General features: G+C 40.1%; 1 protein-coding gene across 1 annotated transcript in view; it reads right to left on the reverse strand.

The window, feature by feature from the left end:
- LOC140520426 (zinc-alpha-2-glycoprotein-like) overlaps window positions 1–14,350 on the reverse strand; it is a 36,149-nt gene extending 21,799 nt beyond the window's left edge. Inside the window, exons 1-2 of the mRNA XM_072634361.1 lie at window positions 14,287–14,350; window positions 13,412–13,556 (exon numbers count right to left, since the gene is read on the reverse strand). Coding sequence (XP_072490462.1) covers window positions 13,412–13,556; window positions 14,287–14,350 — 209 coding nt within the window. The remainder of the gene's footprint in view (window positions 1–13,411; window positions 13,557–14,286) is intronic.
- Between the last annotated feature and the right edge of the window lie 4,852 nt (window positions 14,351–19,202).

Here is a 19,202-nt window from a genome sequence, read left to right on the forward strand (position 1 = left end):
TCATTTATGGGGACACTGTAGGGGTGGATGTTTTTTCTTTTATAACAACCAAGGCTTACTTATTCACATTTCTCCTGAACGCAGAGAAACTTAGCAGGAAACAAGACTTCTGTGGTGAACCAATTCAACCTAACCTTGACCAAGAATCACTTCTACACCATCCTCAGTGAGTACTCACCCAACCTCAGCTTGAAGATATCTAATGATATGGTCTGATACTCTCTGTCTTGGGGGATATCCCATTCCATTGAAGGATTACTGTAGTTTTTAATAACCTTTCCCCCTTACACTGAAGGGAAATCCCTGTAATTCTCAAGCATTGATCCTAGCTGTCCCTTTATGGAACTACACTGAAGGTTAATTCCTCTGATGAAATGCCTTGTGTACTCTTACTGTCTAGAATTTATAGTGGATCATAGATTTGGAGAAAGAAGGGAGCAATTAGTTCTTTACTGCAACTCTCCCATTTTACATTTGAGGAAACCTTTTTCAAAGTTTCCTGATAGTCAATGGGAAAGTCAGGATTTGAACTCAAGCCCTTTGATTGCAGATCCAGGGCTGTTTTCATTACACAATACTACTCTCTGGAGCAAAACTCTCTCTTTACTTTTCCTCTTAAACCATTTTCCAGGGTAAAGCAAAATTTGAGGTGGAATTCTCACAGTTATAATTCTTATTTAGTGAAATCAGCACCTTATTTAGTCAGCACCAGTTGGCCCCCCTACCCATCACTGCAGGTCTTTAAGCAAAGGCTAAATAACCATGTGCCAACAGTATTCTGGGAGGCTGTCTTGTTCAGGTAGACTAGATAGCCTCTGAGGTTCTTTCCAACTCATCAAATCAATGATTCAGTAAAGTTTTCTCTTTCCTTGAATGCCTTACTTTCTTGGTCTCTGTGGTCACTTTAGTTTTTTCCACCTACTCCACCAAAGAGAACCCCAATACTTGGGAATTCTCCATAACTGAATAGTATTATGCCTAGTGATCTCACTAAGGGAAATGAAAAAAATCAAATGTCAGGGTGTTGTCTGGGGGGACAGTCAAGTCACAGGCTGTGGTATAGAGTGAAAAGGAGAATATCAAAAAAGAACAATTCATTCAAGAATTACATCATCATAGATTTATGTCTGGAAGGGATCCAAACCTCTCACTGGATTGTTCAGGGAAAGGAAGCCTAAAGAGATGAATACATGGAGGTAACTTTCCTTTGTCAAAGTATTATCCTAACTTATATGCCAGACTAATGTGAAGTTTCAGTACAGCTATGATTAAGATAGGTCAGATTCTGTCAACCAATGACATAATACAATAGATTTGGGGAGAGGATTCCATAGGGTCTTGTGACCTTCCGTGAATCAAAGTAGAGGATTTGAACTGTCCACTGGCTATACCCTGCTCTCTCTAAATCACTGGATCACTATTTTCTGGTCAAATATGTCTATGATGACTTTTATACCACTTCAGCTCAAGTCTTCATTTGCAATGCAGGTCAGGTGGGTCACATCTACCATGCACTGCTCCACTGATCATTGGTGATGTCATCAGTACTTCAGATACTCTATTCCATGGTTCAAGACCACATAACATCACTACAATAGTATTGGTGCCAAAAGAGGAGAAGCTTTTTTTTCAAGGAGAAGTTTGGGTCAACGAGCTCTGCAATTTCTCAAGAGTGAACTGATTTAGTGTTTGCCTACTGAAGTTTGTTCCAGACACACTGGGTCGATATCAGATATATGTCACCACAGCTGCCAGAGGCTGAGGACTATAATATCAGAGAAAAATGTGTTGAACGTATGCTTCCCCTTTTCCACTTGGTGAGATCTTCCCAGAATCGTTATTCAGGGGAAAGAAGTAAGCCAGGTCCTCCCCACCCATGGTCCCATCCCTGCACCCTTTTCAGCTCCTTTCATGTTATCTTTCCACATTACAGTGCGATACAATCCATGATGACAGAGAATACTTCTTTTTGCTTATATATGTGCCACCAGTGCTTAAGACAGTTGCTGATACGTAGTTGCCTCTCTTTGACTATTGACCCCCTCCTGGCAGTTTATATGCCGTTGGAAGAGTAGGTGTTCCTGAGGGTGCAATCAACTCTGGTTGTTTAACAATTAATGACAGAATGAATATTGCAATGAGAGGTTGGGTTATAGTACAATTAGGATCTTGGGGTATGTGACTTGAATCACCCAAATCTTGGTAAAAAGAGACTTGTCAATTTCCCTATCACCCTTCTGACAAAAGGAAGGATTCACATTTTCCCAGACCTGTCTGAGCAAACATAATGAGCAGAAATGTATCCATTAACATAAACTTAGAATTTCTTCTATTATCTTTGATTAGTTCTCAGCCATCCTGGTTGGGTAAGTCTTTTAGAAAGATTTTCCACACTAATTGATTTTTGGATGAGGAAGTAGAAGAGGAGAAAAACCTTTGGTCTCAATAGAATAATTATTTATTAACATGAGAGAAATAATCATTTGTCTCAGACTAATTGTGTTCAGCCTCTAAGCTAAAGTTGTGAGGGATACAAGAGAAGTGAGAGACCTGTTCAGTCCATATCCTTAAGAGGCATGTGTCTTACTTACGGAGACAATAGCCACAGTTTTGAAACAATGACTACTTTGCTGTGTGGATGGCTATGTGATCTCATCCATGTGAGTAATTCCTCCCATGGAGCAGATTAGAAAGCATCCATTCCTATTCATCCTGTGTGACTCCTGATCATGTCCTCTGGTAAATCTTCTACCACTAGTTCCCTAAACAGAGTCTTCCTTCGGAGGAACAACTTTCTAAAACCGTAATCATTAAGAATTTTTTTCCTGACATCAAAACTAAATATGTGGCTTCTTTACTACATCCTCCTATTGTTTCTGCTTCTACCCTCTGAGGCCAAGCACAGTAAATCTAGCCCATTTTATTTTGTCAGGGACTAAGGTGATAGATTTCTCCACTTTCCAGAGGGACTCAATAATCCTTTATGCTCCTCTATCCCCCACTTCATCCTAAATGTTGAAGATCTTCCTTCTATCACCCTTAAATAAATTCTTAACTCAGCCTCCGGTTGAAAGCACCTTCAAGGAGCTGAAAGAAACTAGAGGCAGAAGGCTCAGTGGGTTGTCTAACACTGGTCTGTAGCTTGATCCCTCACCTGAGAGGGGCCTCTCCCTCCTCTAGCTTCCTCAGAATGTCCTGTGAGTATATCATAATCTAATTTGTATCCCAGTTCTTTTTACCTATGACTCAGCCCCTTCTCTGGAGTATGAGACACTTGAAGCCAGAGAGAAAGATTCCTCCATCTTTAAAACCTTGGGTCTCAATCTAGAGCAGACAGGATCTGAGCAGGTCTTGGGGGTACCAAATCTCTGACACCTGTGGTAGTTTACAGATTTCAAAAATGCAAAAAGTCAAGGACAAATTGGAAGGTCAGTGGAAAAAACCTGTCAGACCTGTGTGAGAGTAGAGTGGCCCAGCCCCATGCCCAGTGAAGTTGAGAGGAGTGGAGAAGCCCCTGGCAGCCACAGCAAGGACAGAGTCAATGGCTGTTTCTTGAGCTCTAAGAGGCCCACAGATTTTGAGGTGATTGAGTGCCTTATAGGATAACCCTTCAGCCCCACTAGATGCAGAGAACTATCCTGACAAAGAGTTCAAAAGTCAAGTAAATGACTGGGGAAATGAGCAATAACCATAAAAAGAATCAGACTGTAGAATCTGAGTTTGATGAAAATATACAAACAGAAGAAGACAACAAAGCCAACTCTTCTACATCCAAATCAAGTGAGAGAAGTAGAGCAAAAATTGGAAAGAAAAATAAGGGTGGTGCAAGAAAATCATGAAAAATGAGTCAACTGTTTGCTAAAGGGTACCCAAAAATGCTGAAGAAAATAACACCTTAAAAATACACTAACCTGAATGGCGAAAGAGATCCAAAAAAACCAACGAGAAGAATGCCTTAAAATGCAGAAGTGGCCAGATGGAAAGGGAGGTCGAAAAGCTCACTGAAGAAAATAATTCCTTCAAGATTAGAATGGAGCAGGTGGAAGTTAACAACTGTGAAAAAATCAAGAAATTATAAAATGAAGCCAAAAGAATGATCAAAAAGAGAGTCTAGACATCATCTTTCAAGAAATTGTCAAGGAAAACTGCCCTCATATTCTAGAACCAGAGGGCAGAATAGATATTGAAAAATCCACCAGTCACCTCCTGAAAGAGGGCACAAAAGGAAAACTCCTAGGAATATTGTAATCAAATTCCAGAGCTCCCAGGTCAAGGAGAAAATATTGCAAGGAGTTGGAAAGGAAAAATTCTTGTATTGTGGAAATACAGTCAGGATAACATAAGATCTAGCAGCTTCTACATTAAGGGATGAGATGGCTTGAATATGATATTATAGAGGTCAAAGGAGCTAGGATTAAAATCAAAAATTGCCTAACCAGCAAAACTAAGTATAATACTTAAGGTGAAAGAAATGGCCATTCAATGAAATAGAGGACTTTCAAGCATTCTTGATGAAAAGACCAGAGCTGAATACAAAATTTGACTTTCAAACACAAGAATCAAGAGAAAATTCAAAGGTAAACAGGAAAAAGAAATCATAAGGGATTTTTAAAAATTGAACTGCTTACCTTCCTATATGGAAAGATGATATTTGTCACTCTTGAGACTTTTCGCAGTATTAGAATAGTTGGAGGGATTATATACATATAGACAGGAGGCACAGTGTGACTTGAATAGGTAGGGATCATATCTAAAAGAGTAAAATTAAAGGGTAAGAGAGGAATATTTTGGGAGGAGAAAGGGAGAAATAGAATGGGGCAAATTATCTCACATGAAAGAGGCAAGAAAAAGCTTTGTCAATGGAGAGGAAGAGAAGGGAGAAAAGAGGGAAAGAGTGGACCTTACTCTCATCACATTTGGCTTAAGGAGGGAATAACATGCACACTCAATTTGGTATGAAAATTTATCTTACACTACAGGAAAGTATAGGATAGGGGATAAGCAGGGATTGGAGAGGGATGATAGAAGGGAGGGCAAATGGCAGGAAGAGGTAATTAGAAGTGAACATTTTTAAGGAGAGATAGGGTCAAAAGAGAAAATAGAAAAGATGGCATGCAGGATAGGATGGAGGGCAATATCATTAGTTGTTCACATCATGACCATTGTGGAGGTATTTTGCATAACTGCACATGTATAACCTATATTGAATTGCTTGCCTTCTCAGTTGGGATGGGTGGGGAGGGAGAAAGGGAGACAAGTTGTAACTCAAAGTTTTAAAAACGAATGTTAAAAATTGTTTTTACATGCAACTGGAGAATAAGATATCCAGGCAATGGAGTATAGAAATCTATCTTTCCCTACAAGAAATAGAGGGCTGGGGATAAGAGAAGGGAGGGGTGTGATAGAAGGGAGGGCAGATTGAGGAAAGTGGTAATCAGAATGCATATTGTCTTGGGGTTGGCAGAAGGGAAAGATGGGGAGAAAACTTGGAACTCAATATCTGGCGGAAGTGTCTGTTGAAAACTAAAAGTTAATTAATTAAATAAAAAATAAAAATAAATGCTGAAAGTGGTACAAAAATTGTTTTTTCATGCAGCTGGGTAATAAGACATATAGTCAATGGGGTACAGAAATCTATATTGCTCTACAAGAAAATAGAGGGAAAGAAGATGAGAGAAGGGAGAGGTGTGATAGAAGGGAGTGAAGACTGGGGTAAGGGGAATGCACAATTTCTTGGTGTGGGCACAGGAGAAAGATGAGGAGAAAATTTGGAAGTCAAAATTTTGTGGAAGTAAATGTTGAAAACTAAAAATAAATTAATTTAATAAAAAAAAAGGCTCACAGGTCACTCATGTTTTCATGTTCCACCAGCTACATTCCTTTGAACTGGATTCTGTGATGCCCCCATGCCTGGTGCCCCCTTCTCATTTCCCACCTTTCAGTTACCTTTAGTGTATTGTCTTCCCCCATTAGGTTGTAAACCCCTTGAGGGAATAGATTGCCTTTCTTTTTCATATTTGTATCCTCAGTACTTAACATAGTGCCTGGCACATAGTAGGTACTTAATAAATGTCTGTTATCATTCCTGTTGATCGGTTGTCCTATGACTCCTATCCCTATCCCTAAGACTCCCTATATCAAAGTCTTTCCTTGCCACCATTCTCCTATGTGTGTTGTTTTTTCCCACTGAAACATAAAGTCTTTGAGGGAAAGAGATTATATTCTTTTGGTATTGTATCCCCAGTGATAAGTAATGCCTGAACCATAATACTCATTTTAAAAGGATTTTTTCCATTCATTCATTCATTTATTCATTTATTACAGCATCACCTGGCATTGGAGTGTATGTGCCTGAGGCTGAGGTTTTTCTTGGGGAGAATTAGGACAATCCTATCTTGTACCCAAGTGTCTGTCTCCTGTGAGCCTACGTTCTTGGGCATTTATGCTCCTTGTGTCCAGTCTCCTCACCTGTAAAATAAGGGGGTTCGACAGATGATCTCTGAGATCCTTTCTGTCCAAGTTAAATCATTTTGGATTAGTTCTATGGAAAGCCCTAGGCAGAGAGCTGACCTGAGCCAGCATCTCAGCACTCTATCTCAAGACTTCAGAATTGGGAGGTGGATAGAATCTGGCCTGAGTCTACATAGATAATCAAGGGGCATAAAGTTCTTGCCCAAAGGCTGTCAGCCCTTTCCTCTTTCAATCTGTTGCTGAAGCTTATAAATAACTGAGTATTGAGAACCGGGGAAATGTGCAGGACTTGGGACAGGGAGGGAGGGGAATTCCATAACCTATAGCTTTCTCCAGAACTAATAGGTTTTTATTCAGAAAGCCAATAATGACAGAGGCAGAGATGTGAACTCATCCTCTTTCCCCCATACTCTCTCACAATCCTCATAACTCCTCCTCTCTCAGCCTGAGAGAATCTGAACTCTCTCACTCCTCATGACCCATAACCATAAGCTCCTTCCTCTGCAATCTCCCCAATTCTCCATATTTTTTATGAAGCCTGAACTTCCCCTCTTCTTGAAACCTACAAGATTCCTCCTTCAGAATCCCGCATTGCTCCCAAATTCGCAAAGCTCCAAGCTCCTTCTTTATAAATTTTCATTAAATTGAATTGAAGATCTGAGCCCTCTCTATTATTTCTGCCCTGTCAATATACAGCTGCCTTAGCTTCCCTCAACAGAGAGTCACCACCTACCTGGACTCCATTCCTCCTCCTCTGACCCTCACTGGTTGGACTCAGATAATGCCTTGGAACACATGCTCCCTTCTTTGAGCATCTGGCTTCACCCACTGTGAAACCTGTCAAACCTATTATTTTACTCTCAAATGCTTGTTTGTGCTTCCACTTCCCTTCCTCCTCCATGTCACATTTTTCCAGAGTGATTGTGAATTGGACAGACTAGAAGGCGTGGGGCCTGGTCATGGGATTCCAGTTTTCTGTGTCCTGGACTGAGTAGCTATTCTTCCCTGTGCTTTTGTGCTGTAGGACTTTAAGTAGAGAGTTGGGACCTGTGCACTAGGGCTGGAGGGGGGAACATGATGGATTTCATATTTTTGTTGCTTAGCCAAGTGACAGGAGGTGGTCTGACTTTTTCAGGTCACTGGGAGAAGCAAGCATCCTGTGAAATGAAACAGTCTTTGCTAAGGTGAACCAAGTATCTGCTTGAAAACATCATGCTGAGAATTTCTTTTCTATAAGAGGCAGCTTTAAGGTGGGATTGTACATTGTGGTCTACAATGTGCTGTGAACACTTCAAAAAGACTTTTGAAAACTAGCAAGTCCAGAAGTCCTCTCTTTTACATTCCTGGAATCAGATCAAGCTGTCTGATTGTTACATTTTCAGTGTGAGAATTACACTTCAATAATTGCTACAAATCATGGTTTGATTTATCCTTTTGCTGATTGCCTACACTTATGAAAATGAAGATGAAAATGGTAATAATTCAGATTAAACTTAAAAGTATGATCTGCTTTCATTTCGTTCTTTTTTAGAGAGTCAATGGTTAAACATTAGCCAGCCCACACCTGCTTGGGTCCCATGATACCTGATGCTCAGCTGGCTAATTAAGTTATTCTTGTTCTCTGTTCCAGCTGCACACTAAGGAACTAATCTGAGGACCCAAGATACAGAGCTTAAAGGGACTCTCGAGGTCATTTAGTCCCTGGAACACTCCCTTTCCTCCACTACATCCACTGACTTCCTTGCCTTCCTTTAAGTCCCAACTAAAATTCCATCTTCTATAGAAAGCCTTATTCAAGACCTCTTGATTCTAGTCCTTTTTCCAAAATTATATACTACTTATCTTATATGCAGCTTGTTGCATATACTTGTCTGCATGTTGCCTACTCATTTCATTTTAAGTTCCTTGAGGGCAAGAACTGTCTTTTGCCTCTTTGTGTATCCTCAGCTCTTAGCATAGTGCCTGACACATAGTAGACACTTAATTAATGGTAATTGAAAGTGGCAGAGTAGAAGCAGAGACTTTCTAGAGCTCTCCCCACTGAGCCCAGTCAAATACCTGTGAAAATGTCTCTAAACAAATTCTGGAGCTGCAGAACCCACAGAATGATGATGTGAAGCAAATGTCCAGGCCAAGACAGTGTGTAAGGTCAACAGGAAGTGTCCATTATGCCTGCTGGAATTAAAGTGCACTCCAGCGTAGGCCATGCCAGCACAGATGGGACCTACCCACAGATTTTGGAAGGATGCAAAGAACTACCTTGACAAAGAGCTCAAAAGTCAAGTAAATGGTTGGGAAATGAGCAAAGTCCAAAAAAAATAATTAAACTATAGAATCTGACTTTGGTGAAAAGAAAGACCAAAATGTACCAGCAGAAGACAACAAAGTCAAAGCTCCTAAATACAAAGCTTCCAAGAAAAATATTAATTGGTCTCAGGTTATGGAAGAACTCAAAAAGGATTTTGAGAGAAGTAGGGGGAAAACTGGGAAAAGAGATGAGGGATGCAAGAAAATCATGAAAAATGAATCAAAAACTTGCTAAAGGAGATAAAAAAGTACTGAAGAAAATAACACCTTAAAAACAGACTAATTCAAATGTCAAGATGCCAAAAAGCCAATGAGGAGAAGAATGCTTTAAAAAGTAGAACTGGTCAGATAGAAAGGGAAGTCCAAAAGCTCACTGAAAAAAATAATTCCTTAACAATCAGATGGAAGCTAATGACTTTATTAAAACTCACGAATTTCTAAAACAAAACCAAAAGAATGAAAAAATAGTAGACAATGTGAAATATCTCATTGTAAAAACAACTGTCGTGGAAAATGGATCTAGGAGAGACAACTTAAAAATTATTGGAGTATCTGAAAGTCATGATGAAAACAAGAGCCTAGACATCATCCTTCATGAAATTATCAAAGAAAATTGCCCTGATATTCTAGAAACAGAGGGTAAAACAGATATTGAAAGAATCCATTGTTCACCTCCTGAGAGACAGCCCCAAAAGAAAACTACTAGGAATATTGTAGCCAAATTCCAGAACTCCCAGGTCAAAGAGAAAATATTGCAAGCAGCTGGAAAGAAACAATTTGAGTATTGTAGAAATACAACCAGGGTAACATTATATCTAGCAGCTTCTACATTAATGGATCAGAGGACTTGGAATATGATAATCCATAGGTCAAAGGAGCTAGGATTAAAACCAAGAATCTGCTATCCAGGAAAACTGAGCATAATACTACAGGGGAGGAAATGGTCATTCAATGAAATAGAGAACTTTAAGCATTCTTGATGAAAATACCAGAGTTGAATAGAAAATTTGACTTTCAAACACAAGAATCAAGAGAAGATTCAAAAGTAAACAGGAAAGAGAAATTATAAGGCATTTATTAAAGTTGATCTGCTTATATTCCTACATGGAAAGATAATATTTGAACTCTTGAGACTTTTCTCAGTATTATGGTAGTTCGAGGGATTATATAGACAGAGGACACAGGGTGAGTTGAATGGGTAAGGATGATTTCTAAAAAAATAAAATTAAGGGATGAGAGAGAAATATATTAGGAGAAGGAGAACGGGAGAAATAGAAGGGGAGAACAGAAATATAATTATCTTTCATATAAAAGAGGCAAGCAAAGCTTTTTTAATGGAGAGGAAGAAGGGGGAGGTGAGAAGGAAAGAGTGAACCTTATTCTCAAGGCATTTGGCTTAAGGAGGGAATACCATATTCACTCAATTTGGTATGAAAATCTATCATATACTACAGAAAAGTAGGATGAAGGGGACAAGAAGGGGGTGAGGAGGATGATAGAAGGGAGGGTAAATGGGAGGATGGGGTAATTGGAAATAAATTCTTTTGAGAAGGGACAGGATCAAAAGAGAGAACATAATAAATGGGGAGCAGGATCAGATGGAGGACAATATAGTTAGTTTTTCACATTATAACTGTTATGGAAGTGTTTTGCATGACTACACAAACACACACAAATATAGCATATATCAAATTGCATGCCTTCTCAGTGTGGATGGGTGGAGAAGTCGGAACTGAAAGATTTAAAAACGTATGTTAAAAATTGTTTTTTTACATGCAACTGGGAAATAAGACATATTGGCAATAGGGTATAGAAATCTATCTTGCCCTACAAGAAAATAAGGGGAAGGGGATGAAAGAAGGGAGAAGTGTGATAGAAGGGTGGGCAGATTGGGGAAAGGGGAAATCAGAATACACGATCTGTTAGGATGGGCAGAGAGCAGAGATGGGAAGAAAATTTGGAACTCAAAATCTTGTGGAAGTGAATGTTGAAAACTAAAAATAAACTAGTAAAAAATTAAATGTTAGCTGAATTGAAATGAACCAGTTCATTTTACAAATAAGGAAACTGTGGTACAAAGAGATAAAATTCCTTCCCCACTTCCACTTAGTAAGCATTACAAGTGTGATTTGAATCTAGATCCTCTGTCACCAGAGCATGTTCTCTTTTCATCTGACAATCTAAATGAGTGATGTCTCTGACTATTCTCACAACCTCTCTCTCTATGGACTGATAGGTACAGAATGCAATTCCACCTTACCTACATGTTACTAGAGAAATGATAGAGGGATGAATAGAAAGATAGATGGACAGGAAGGTAGATAGACACACAGAGAAAGAAAGATGGATGGATGAATAGATGGATAAATAGACCCATATAGGAAGGAAGGTAGATAGAGAAATGATAGATGATGGATAGATAATAGATATATGGATGGGTGAAAGGACAGGTAGGTAGATGACAGATCTATTTGGATGGATATAGATGGATCAATAAATGCATGAATAGATAGAGAGTAGATATGGATGAAAAGAGAGGAAGGTGGATGAATAAATAGATCATAAGGTAAATAGATGGATAAACACATAGATGATAGGTGATTGATAGATAAATAGATGGATACATAGATAATAGATGATTGATGGATAGATAAATAGATAGAAAAGTAAGCAGGTAGATGAATAGATACATAATTTGGTAGATAAATACATATAGATATACATATTCATATTTGGGTAACATATTTATATATTCCTACATGTTTATATACATGTATGCATATATGAATATGTATAGTGTATATATATTTATATTATATATATACATATATATATATATATTGTGTGTGTGTCTGTGTGTGTAAGTACGTATGCAAACTGGTTGAACCATGCTGTCTAAAGGAACTGTCTCTTGGGCTTCAGTCAGATGCTTCCTAGCAATCTCAGACTCTTTAGCTGCCTTTCTATGACTGCATTCTAAGACATCATGCCATGCTAGCAATGTTATCACCACATGAAGGAAAACAGGGCAGCTGAGCTGGAGGGATGGTAAGCAGCAGCTGCACATAGTAACTCTGGAGGCTGAGACAAATTCTCTGTCTCTGTCTCTCTGTCTCTGTCTCTCTGTCTCTCTCTGTCTCCCTCTGTCTCTGTCTCTCTGTCTCTCTCTGTCTCTATCTCTGTCTCTCTCTGTCTTTGTCTCTCTCTCTCTCCCTCCCTCCTTCCCTCCCTCCTTCCCTCCCTCCTTACCTCCCTCCCTCCCTCCCTCCCTCCCTCTCTCTCTCTCAGACAAAAGTAGGGTGAATCAGAAGCCCTGGGCTGGTGTCTGCAATTGCCCACCACAAACTGAAGAACTGTTTTCCTTGAAGTATTACAGCAAAGGTAGAGGAGGAAATTGATGAATTCAAGTCGCCTGGCCCAGATGGACATCGTCTTCTAGTACAGAAAGATATGACAGACTCTATTGGTAAGCACTTACAGTTATCTTTGAATATCAAGTTCTGTAGTACTGAAGATGGGTGAAATGTTGCCCCAGTTTCCAAAAGAGGGGAATAATAGAGTCTTCATGCGATGGACCAATGAGTTTGACTTCCATTCAACCAAGGAACTGGAGGGACAACTCACATTCCCCTACTATTAGTTTGTGAGTGATTATGTACACAAACACACACACACACACACACACACACGTACGTATATGCATATGGAGAGAAATCTTCCAACCCCCTTGTTTTACAGATGAGGAAACTGAGGTGCAGGGAGCTTGAATAACTTGCCCATGTCATACAGATGTGGGATTTGAACTCAGAGTCTCTGGCTTAAGAGCAACTAAATAGTACAGTGGTTAGAGGGCTGGGACTAGAGGCAAAAAGACCAAGTTAAAATCTGATTTCAGACACTTACTAGCTGTGTGACCCTGGACAAGTCACTTTGCCCTGTTTGTCTCAATTTTCTCATCTCTAAAATGAGCTGGAGAAGGAAATGGCAAAACATTCTCATATCTTTGATAACAAAATCCCATATGAATTCACAAAGATACAAACACAACTAAACAACAACAAAAAACCTCTGACTTGAGCTAGGTGGCCCAGTGAGTACAGGACTAGGTCAGCATTCAGGAATACCTAAGGTCAAATCTGGTTTGGGACACTTACTAACTATGTGACCCTAGGTAAATCACTTAACCTCTGCTTGCCTCAGTTTCCTCAACTGCAAAATGAGGATAATAACAAACCTTCCCAAGGTTATGAGAATCAAATGAGATATTTGTAAACTACTTAGTATGGTACCTGGCACATAGTAGGCTCTATAAAAATGCTAGCTATTATTACTAAATTGTACTGGCTTTATCTAAACCACAAACTGGGTGGAGTTTTTTGGAAGGGGGACAATATGGGAGAGAGGGAAGGAAACAAGAAAGGCCTAATGTAGAAGGTGGTACTGGAACCAAACACCATGGGAAATTGCAGCTCTAGAGATGGGCCAACAGATCATGTACTAGGTGCTGGAAACAGCTGTACAGACACTCCACGCCACCTATAGGGCTGGAAAGAAGGTGGGGAAACTGGGAAGGTTTGCTCCATGGATTTTCTTCCTCCTCCATGAAGTTCCTTAATCCCACACTGAACTTTACTCAGTGGTCAGATTCTCTCCCAGACACCTCCTCGCCATAGGACTTTGTTCACTCATGGTGATAACAGTAGGCACTGGTTGACTCTCGAACATTGTGAATAGCTCTGGGGCCATCTCTCCTGGGGAGATGACCAGGATTCCAGGGACTACAAAGGCCAAGAAGTGGGAAGTGGAAATGACCTCAAATGTCAGGAGAATGGCTTCTGAGTTTAAGTCCTTGAGAAAAATACTGAAGGAATAAAGTCTTTTCTTTGGTAATCATAGGGACTTTTCTATGTGTCCTACCAGGGGGAACACAAAGGAGTAGAAGGAAAGCTTAGTCTGATCTAATTCCTTCTTCTCTTACCAACCATCTCTCTCTCTCTCTCTCTTTCCCCACTTTGAATGAAGCATCCATCACTCTCCTCAAATTGTGACATGATTTATGACATGAAGAGAACATTTCAGTGTAGAGAAGTATAAGAACAAATTCCATGGGCTCTAACTTTTGGTGTACATCACCAGATCTCTCTGAGTATTGTGATCACATGTTAATCCAATATATCTTGAGGACCCACTGTTCACCAAGGTCCAAGCTAGCTACTGTGAGGGATACAAGAGGAGAAGATCTGGTCAACCTTTGCCCTGAAGGAGCTATAAGAAAAGAAATGATTCATAATTTTTAAAATGGTTAAAATAACTCCATAGTAAACTGTGATAATACCTATAAAGTCCAAAGAATTAACCCAGGGCAATTTCTTTAGCACATAAAGTCTGCTTACACTGATCTCTTAATGAAAAGTCCTGAGACCTCTGTCTGACAAAGGCACGTCCCAGATAATATATAGTGAAGGGCTTCAAAGGCTCTGTTAAAACCTTCACTCTAACTAGGCTTGCCAGAGTCATTCTCTCTCTCGTAGGCTAATGTCTTCTGATGAAGAACTCGGGAAACACTGATCATGTACGGGCTCAGGAGGCTTTCCTAGGGACTTACAAAAAATGAAGGATCACAAGTATAGACGCATAGGGGAAACAATCTAGTAATATCCTGGGACACCAAACCCTCCAGAGGTGTACCATTCTGCTGTAAATAGGACTCCCCAGGCTCACTCCTCCTGTTAGAGAATTATAGACTTTCAGATTTAGAAGGAGCCTCAGTTGCCACCTACACCAAGCCAAACTTGAAGAAGAATTCCAAATATAACACACGGACAAGTGGTCATCACTACTCAACCCTAGTTACTCAGAATTGAGTGGGTAGAACTTGTGTGAAGGATGAAATGTAGACCTGAGGCATGGAGGTCAATGAGAAAGCTACTGTGATCTAGGTGAAAAGTGGTAAGAGATTGTTTAAGGGTTGTGGGTATATGGGGGGAAAGAAGAGGACTCATATAAGATGTAGAGAAGATAGAAATGGCCAGTATTGATAAAAGATTAGAGATGTGGGGTGAATGCCCAGGAGGAGTCAAGGATGACCCTGAGGCTACCACCCTGGGGGACTTGGAGGATAGAAGTGCCTTCAGCAACAATAATGAGAGTGGGAAAAGGGGAGAGTTCAGGGAGAAAAATAATTAGTTCTGCCTTGGACTTTAGAATGGTAGGTGACTTTTTGACTGCATGACCATAAGCCATCTCTAATGACCCAACAGACTTTACACTGTATATGTTCACTCAATCAACAAGAATTTAATAAGCATGTACTATGTGATAAGTGATATATTATATGCTGGTGATGCACAGACTCAGAGTCAGGGATGAGCCAGGGTGGCACACCCCACAGACACAATGGAGGGAGCTAGACACCGAGATGATGAGTCTACAAACAGTGGGAAGCACCAGCTGAGATTCAGCACCCTAATCCTGGAATAGAATCCTAGTGTCTGCAGGCCACATGGAGAGGAGATACAGCTAATCAGCCTTGAAAGGCAGTGTGAAGTGTTGTCAAGAATGTCAGCAAAGGCAAGGTGACCTCTCTGTCAATTCTTCCTTAGACTTTCACTAGTGGGGTCACCCTGGCAAAGGTATTTCATCTCTCTCAGTCTCAGATTCCTTAGCTGAAAAACAAGGATAGTAGAAATGCCTACCTCCCACACTGTTGTGAGGGTCAAATGGGATAATCGTATATTAAGTCCTTTGCCGCCCTTAAAGGGTAATAGTATTCACTATTATTATAGTTAACTGCATGCTTTCAGGCTGGTAGATTCAAAATCTGCCCCATATATTCAGGGGCTCTCTGAGGACTGGGGTTCTGTCTTCACATTAAACCAGTGGCTCCCTGAAGGCAGTGCGAGGAAAGTGAGAATGGAATCTCCTCCCTATTCCTCTCTTCCACAATGAAGTCTCCTTGGTTATCCCTTCAGACGTAAAAATTTTTGGGTTCAACAAACATTTAGGAAAGGCAGCTTGGTGGCTGGCATTGAGCCAGTCCATCTCTGGGCCTCTGAGACAATGCTTAGGGATGACTGTGCTCTGAGGGGCTCTGCCCTTACCACAGACTCTGCTTCACTTCCTTTCATACCTTCTAGGCAGGGAAAATTTTGACCTCATAACAGACACCATTGGTGACAATGAGAGGAGAATAGGGTCTCAGCAGAACCAACCAAGGTCTGGGTAGGAATAGAAGGAGGAAGCTGTGATATATACATAGGAGACCTCAGTTCTCTTCTCAGCAGTGCTTGGGACACAGGACGTGGGGCCTAAAGCCTCCCCCATTAAACTTGCAATCTACTAAATGCTTTATGCTTTTTTCTATGGAAAACATCGTGTATGTGTGTGTGTGTGTGTGTGTGTGTGTGTATTAAATATGTCTTATACTTACTGCTATTTTTAATTTAACTATTAGACAACATTTACTTATATTCCAATCTGATCCAACCCAATCTAATAAACATTTACCAAGGGTCAATAAAGCATTGCTAGACTCTTGTAACACAAAGACAAAAGAAAAAAATATAGTCCCCATTCTCATGGAGCTTTCCTTCTACTGCAGTGTGTGTTCGTCCTTCGTTGCCAAAGAAGACTGTGCCATCAGAGAAATAATGACATGACTTGCACTTGAGTGAGGGAGGGCTGTGCAGGTCACCAGCCTCATTTCTCCTCCAGAGCCATCTGAATCCAGTGACCAGATATTCATCAGGAGGACTGGAGATGACCCAGGCTGAGGCAATTGGGGTTAAGTGACTTGCCCAAGGTCACACAGCTAGTGAGTGTCAGGTGTCTGAGGTGAGATTTGAACCCAGATGCTCCTGACTCCTGCACTGGTGCCCTATCCACTGCACCACCTAGCTGCCCCCTAGCACACAGTAAGCATTCTGGGAAATGTTTATTAGTTATTATTGCTACTAGTCATGAGCTATTAACATATAGAATGTATTGACAGAAGAGGGGAATGGTTTTCCTCTCATTGTACTAAACTTGAATAAAGCCTAGATGAACAATGCCCTGAAGTCTCATCCAGTCTGAAACTCTGAGAATCTGTAAGACCAGGAGATGTCTAAGCCACCTACAAATGGTGATAACATTCGTAACATGTTGAACAAGATTAGAAACATAATTTTCCTAAAAGTTCAATATTCGTAAACATCCACAGTTGTGCCAGGATTCTTCATTCCACCAGTGAAGATCTTATCCTTTCAGAATGTTTTAGATAGGGACTTATGATTCTCTGTGGCCCAAAGAATGCATCAAGGGGAATGGGTACGCAGGGGAACATAATTCTGAGCCTTTATGAAATTAGCTAGGTTAGTCCTTGCCCAAATGATACCTGATCTGCCCCCAAATCTGTTTTTAAAGGTTCACCTGCTTGGGAGGGTCAACCAGACAGAACTGGTGCTTAGCTGCTGTTGTCTTAGATTATGATTCCCCATCTGTGAACCATGGGGATTTAATACGTAAAGTCCATTTTATTCAGTGATTCAATACAGCAAATATGATCACAGGACCATAAGTTTATTTGGTGGAGTGGAAAGGATATTGAGCTTGGAGTAAAAGCACCTGTCTGATTGAAATCCTGACTCTGTCTCTGTAGGACCTTGGAGAAGTAGTTTCACTTTTCTGGGCCTCAGTTTCCTCGGCAGTAAGATGAGACGGTTGTGCTAGAGGGCCTCTGAGGCCTCTTCCAAGCTCTAAATCAATGAGTCAGGCAGAATTGGAAAGGAACTTAGGGGCCATCTACTCCAATCCCCATTTTACAGGTGGAAAAATTAAGACTCAGAGAAATTAAGTGAGTTGTCCTGATTCTTATAACATATCTGAGATTAAAATCTGTACCCTTCCTACTGTAAATGGTTTTGATAGACAATAAAATTATGTTTCATTGATATATTACTTTTCAAACATATGTAATTCTGTCTTCGTAATTGTTCATATTATGAGTCTTGAGTTATCTTTATTTAAGCGTTTTTAATTTGAATCATCATCTCCTGGTTTTTTCTTTGTCTATGCAATACTCAATTCCATCCCCTTTGGAGGACAAAATAATCTTGTGTTTTGCAAATTGCCTTTCCCTTCTATTTCAGCATCTTTATCCCTACCACTTGCAAAATGCATTTGCCATTGAAACTGTTCAATTGAACCACGATGTATCTTGGGGTTGGAATTTGAATTTTCTCAGTCTGTGCTTTTTTGTCTGTATTAAAAAGCCCTAGATAATTTTGTTATGTTTTCCGCAGTATAATGTGTAGTTGCTTGATTTTTGGTTCTCTTCTGGAAGACCTATGTTCCTCAATTTTTTCAATATATCCTATTTTTAAGGTCATGTACAGAATTTATATTTTTTTCAACATTGCCGCATTGTTATCTTTTCTGACAATTTTTCTCCCATTTAGAAACTTTCATCCCCAAAATCTGTTGTTGCTGTTAGAGGGAGCACATTGGATAGGGGCTCATAAGGAACCAAAGCCCAGAGCAAAATGAGTTTATTACTTGCCTGGTTTAATCATGGAATGCAGATGAGGGTAAAAAAAGGAATTATTTACTCAACAATCTTGGAAGTGGACAAATTCCATAAAGAAAAATATAACACATAATCATGTTTATTGTCCTTCAGGAGCAAGGGAGGACCCACTCAAAATTCAACCCTCTAAGCTCTGCCCTACTGGTTGTCCATCTGTGTCCTTTTTTTTCTACTTCATTCACTTTAAAGTCTCTCTTTACCCCTTACAGGACATCAGCAGCTCACTTTATTCTGAAAGACTTTTCTGACTATCTCAACATGGTTGAGTTCACTTCAGAGTCATTCCCAATCCTTTCCCAATGTATCAGATTATGTCCTTGTTTGTCTGACCCTATGTATATATCTTCTGGGTATATTTTCTCTACTCTATCTGGCCTGAAAATATCTCAGTGGAAGTGTTGTTTCTCTCCCATCAGACCTAGAGTGTCATTATTTCAGTCTTCTTTCCTCTTCCCTACTCTGGCTTTCTTGGCTTATCTGCCTGGGCCTAGCAGAGGAAACCACACTAAGCATGAGTAGCTAGAATTTGAATGAATGAGTTCCTTTCATCCCATGCCTCTCCATTTCTATTCTGTAGGCAATTTCCTGGTTCACTTATCAATACTCTAGTTAAGGAAAGTGTTTATCCTCAAACTTTGAAGCCCAAATATTATCTACATAGAGAATGTGGCTCCTTTGTCCTCAAGGGTTCCTGATCAATCACCCTAACCTTAGTGGGTGATGGCCCAACCAGGATTCTACCCTCCTATCATTGCCAGGGGGAAACGTCATCAGAGAGAATTAACTTCTTCATATCAGGCATGGGGATGGAAAGAGAGCCTGTAAGAAGAGCAGAAAACCCTCAGAGAGACCCAGAAGA

The sequence above is a fragment of the Notamacropus eugenii genome, chromosome 1, assembly GCF_028372415.1.
Source record: "Notamacropus eugenii isolate mMacEug1 chromosome 1, mMacEug1.pri_v2, whole genome shotgun sequence".
In the NCBI taxonomy this organism is placed as follows: domain Eukaryota; kingdom Metazoa; phylum Chordata; class Mammalia; order Diprotodontia; family Macropodidae; genus Notamacropus; species Notamacropus eugenii.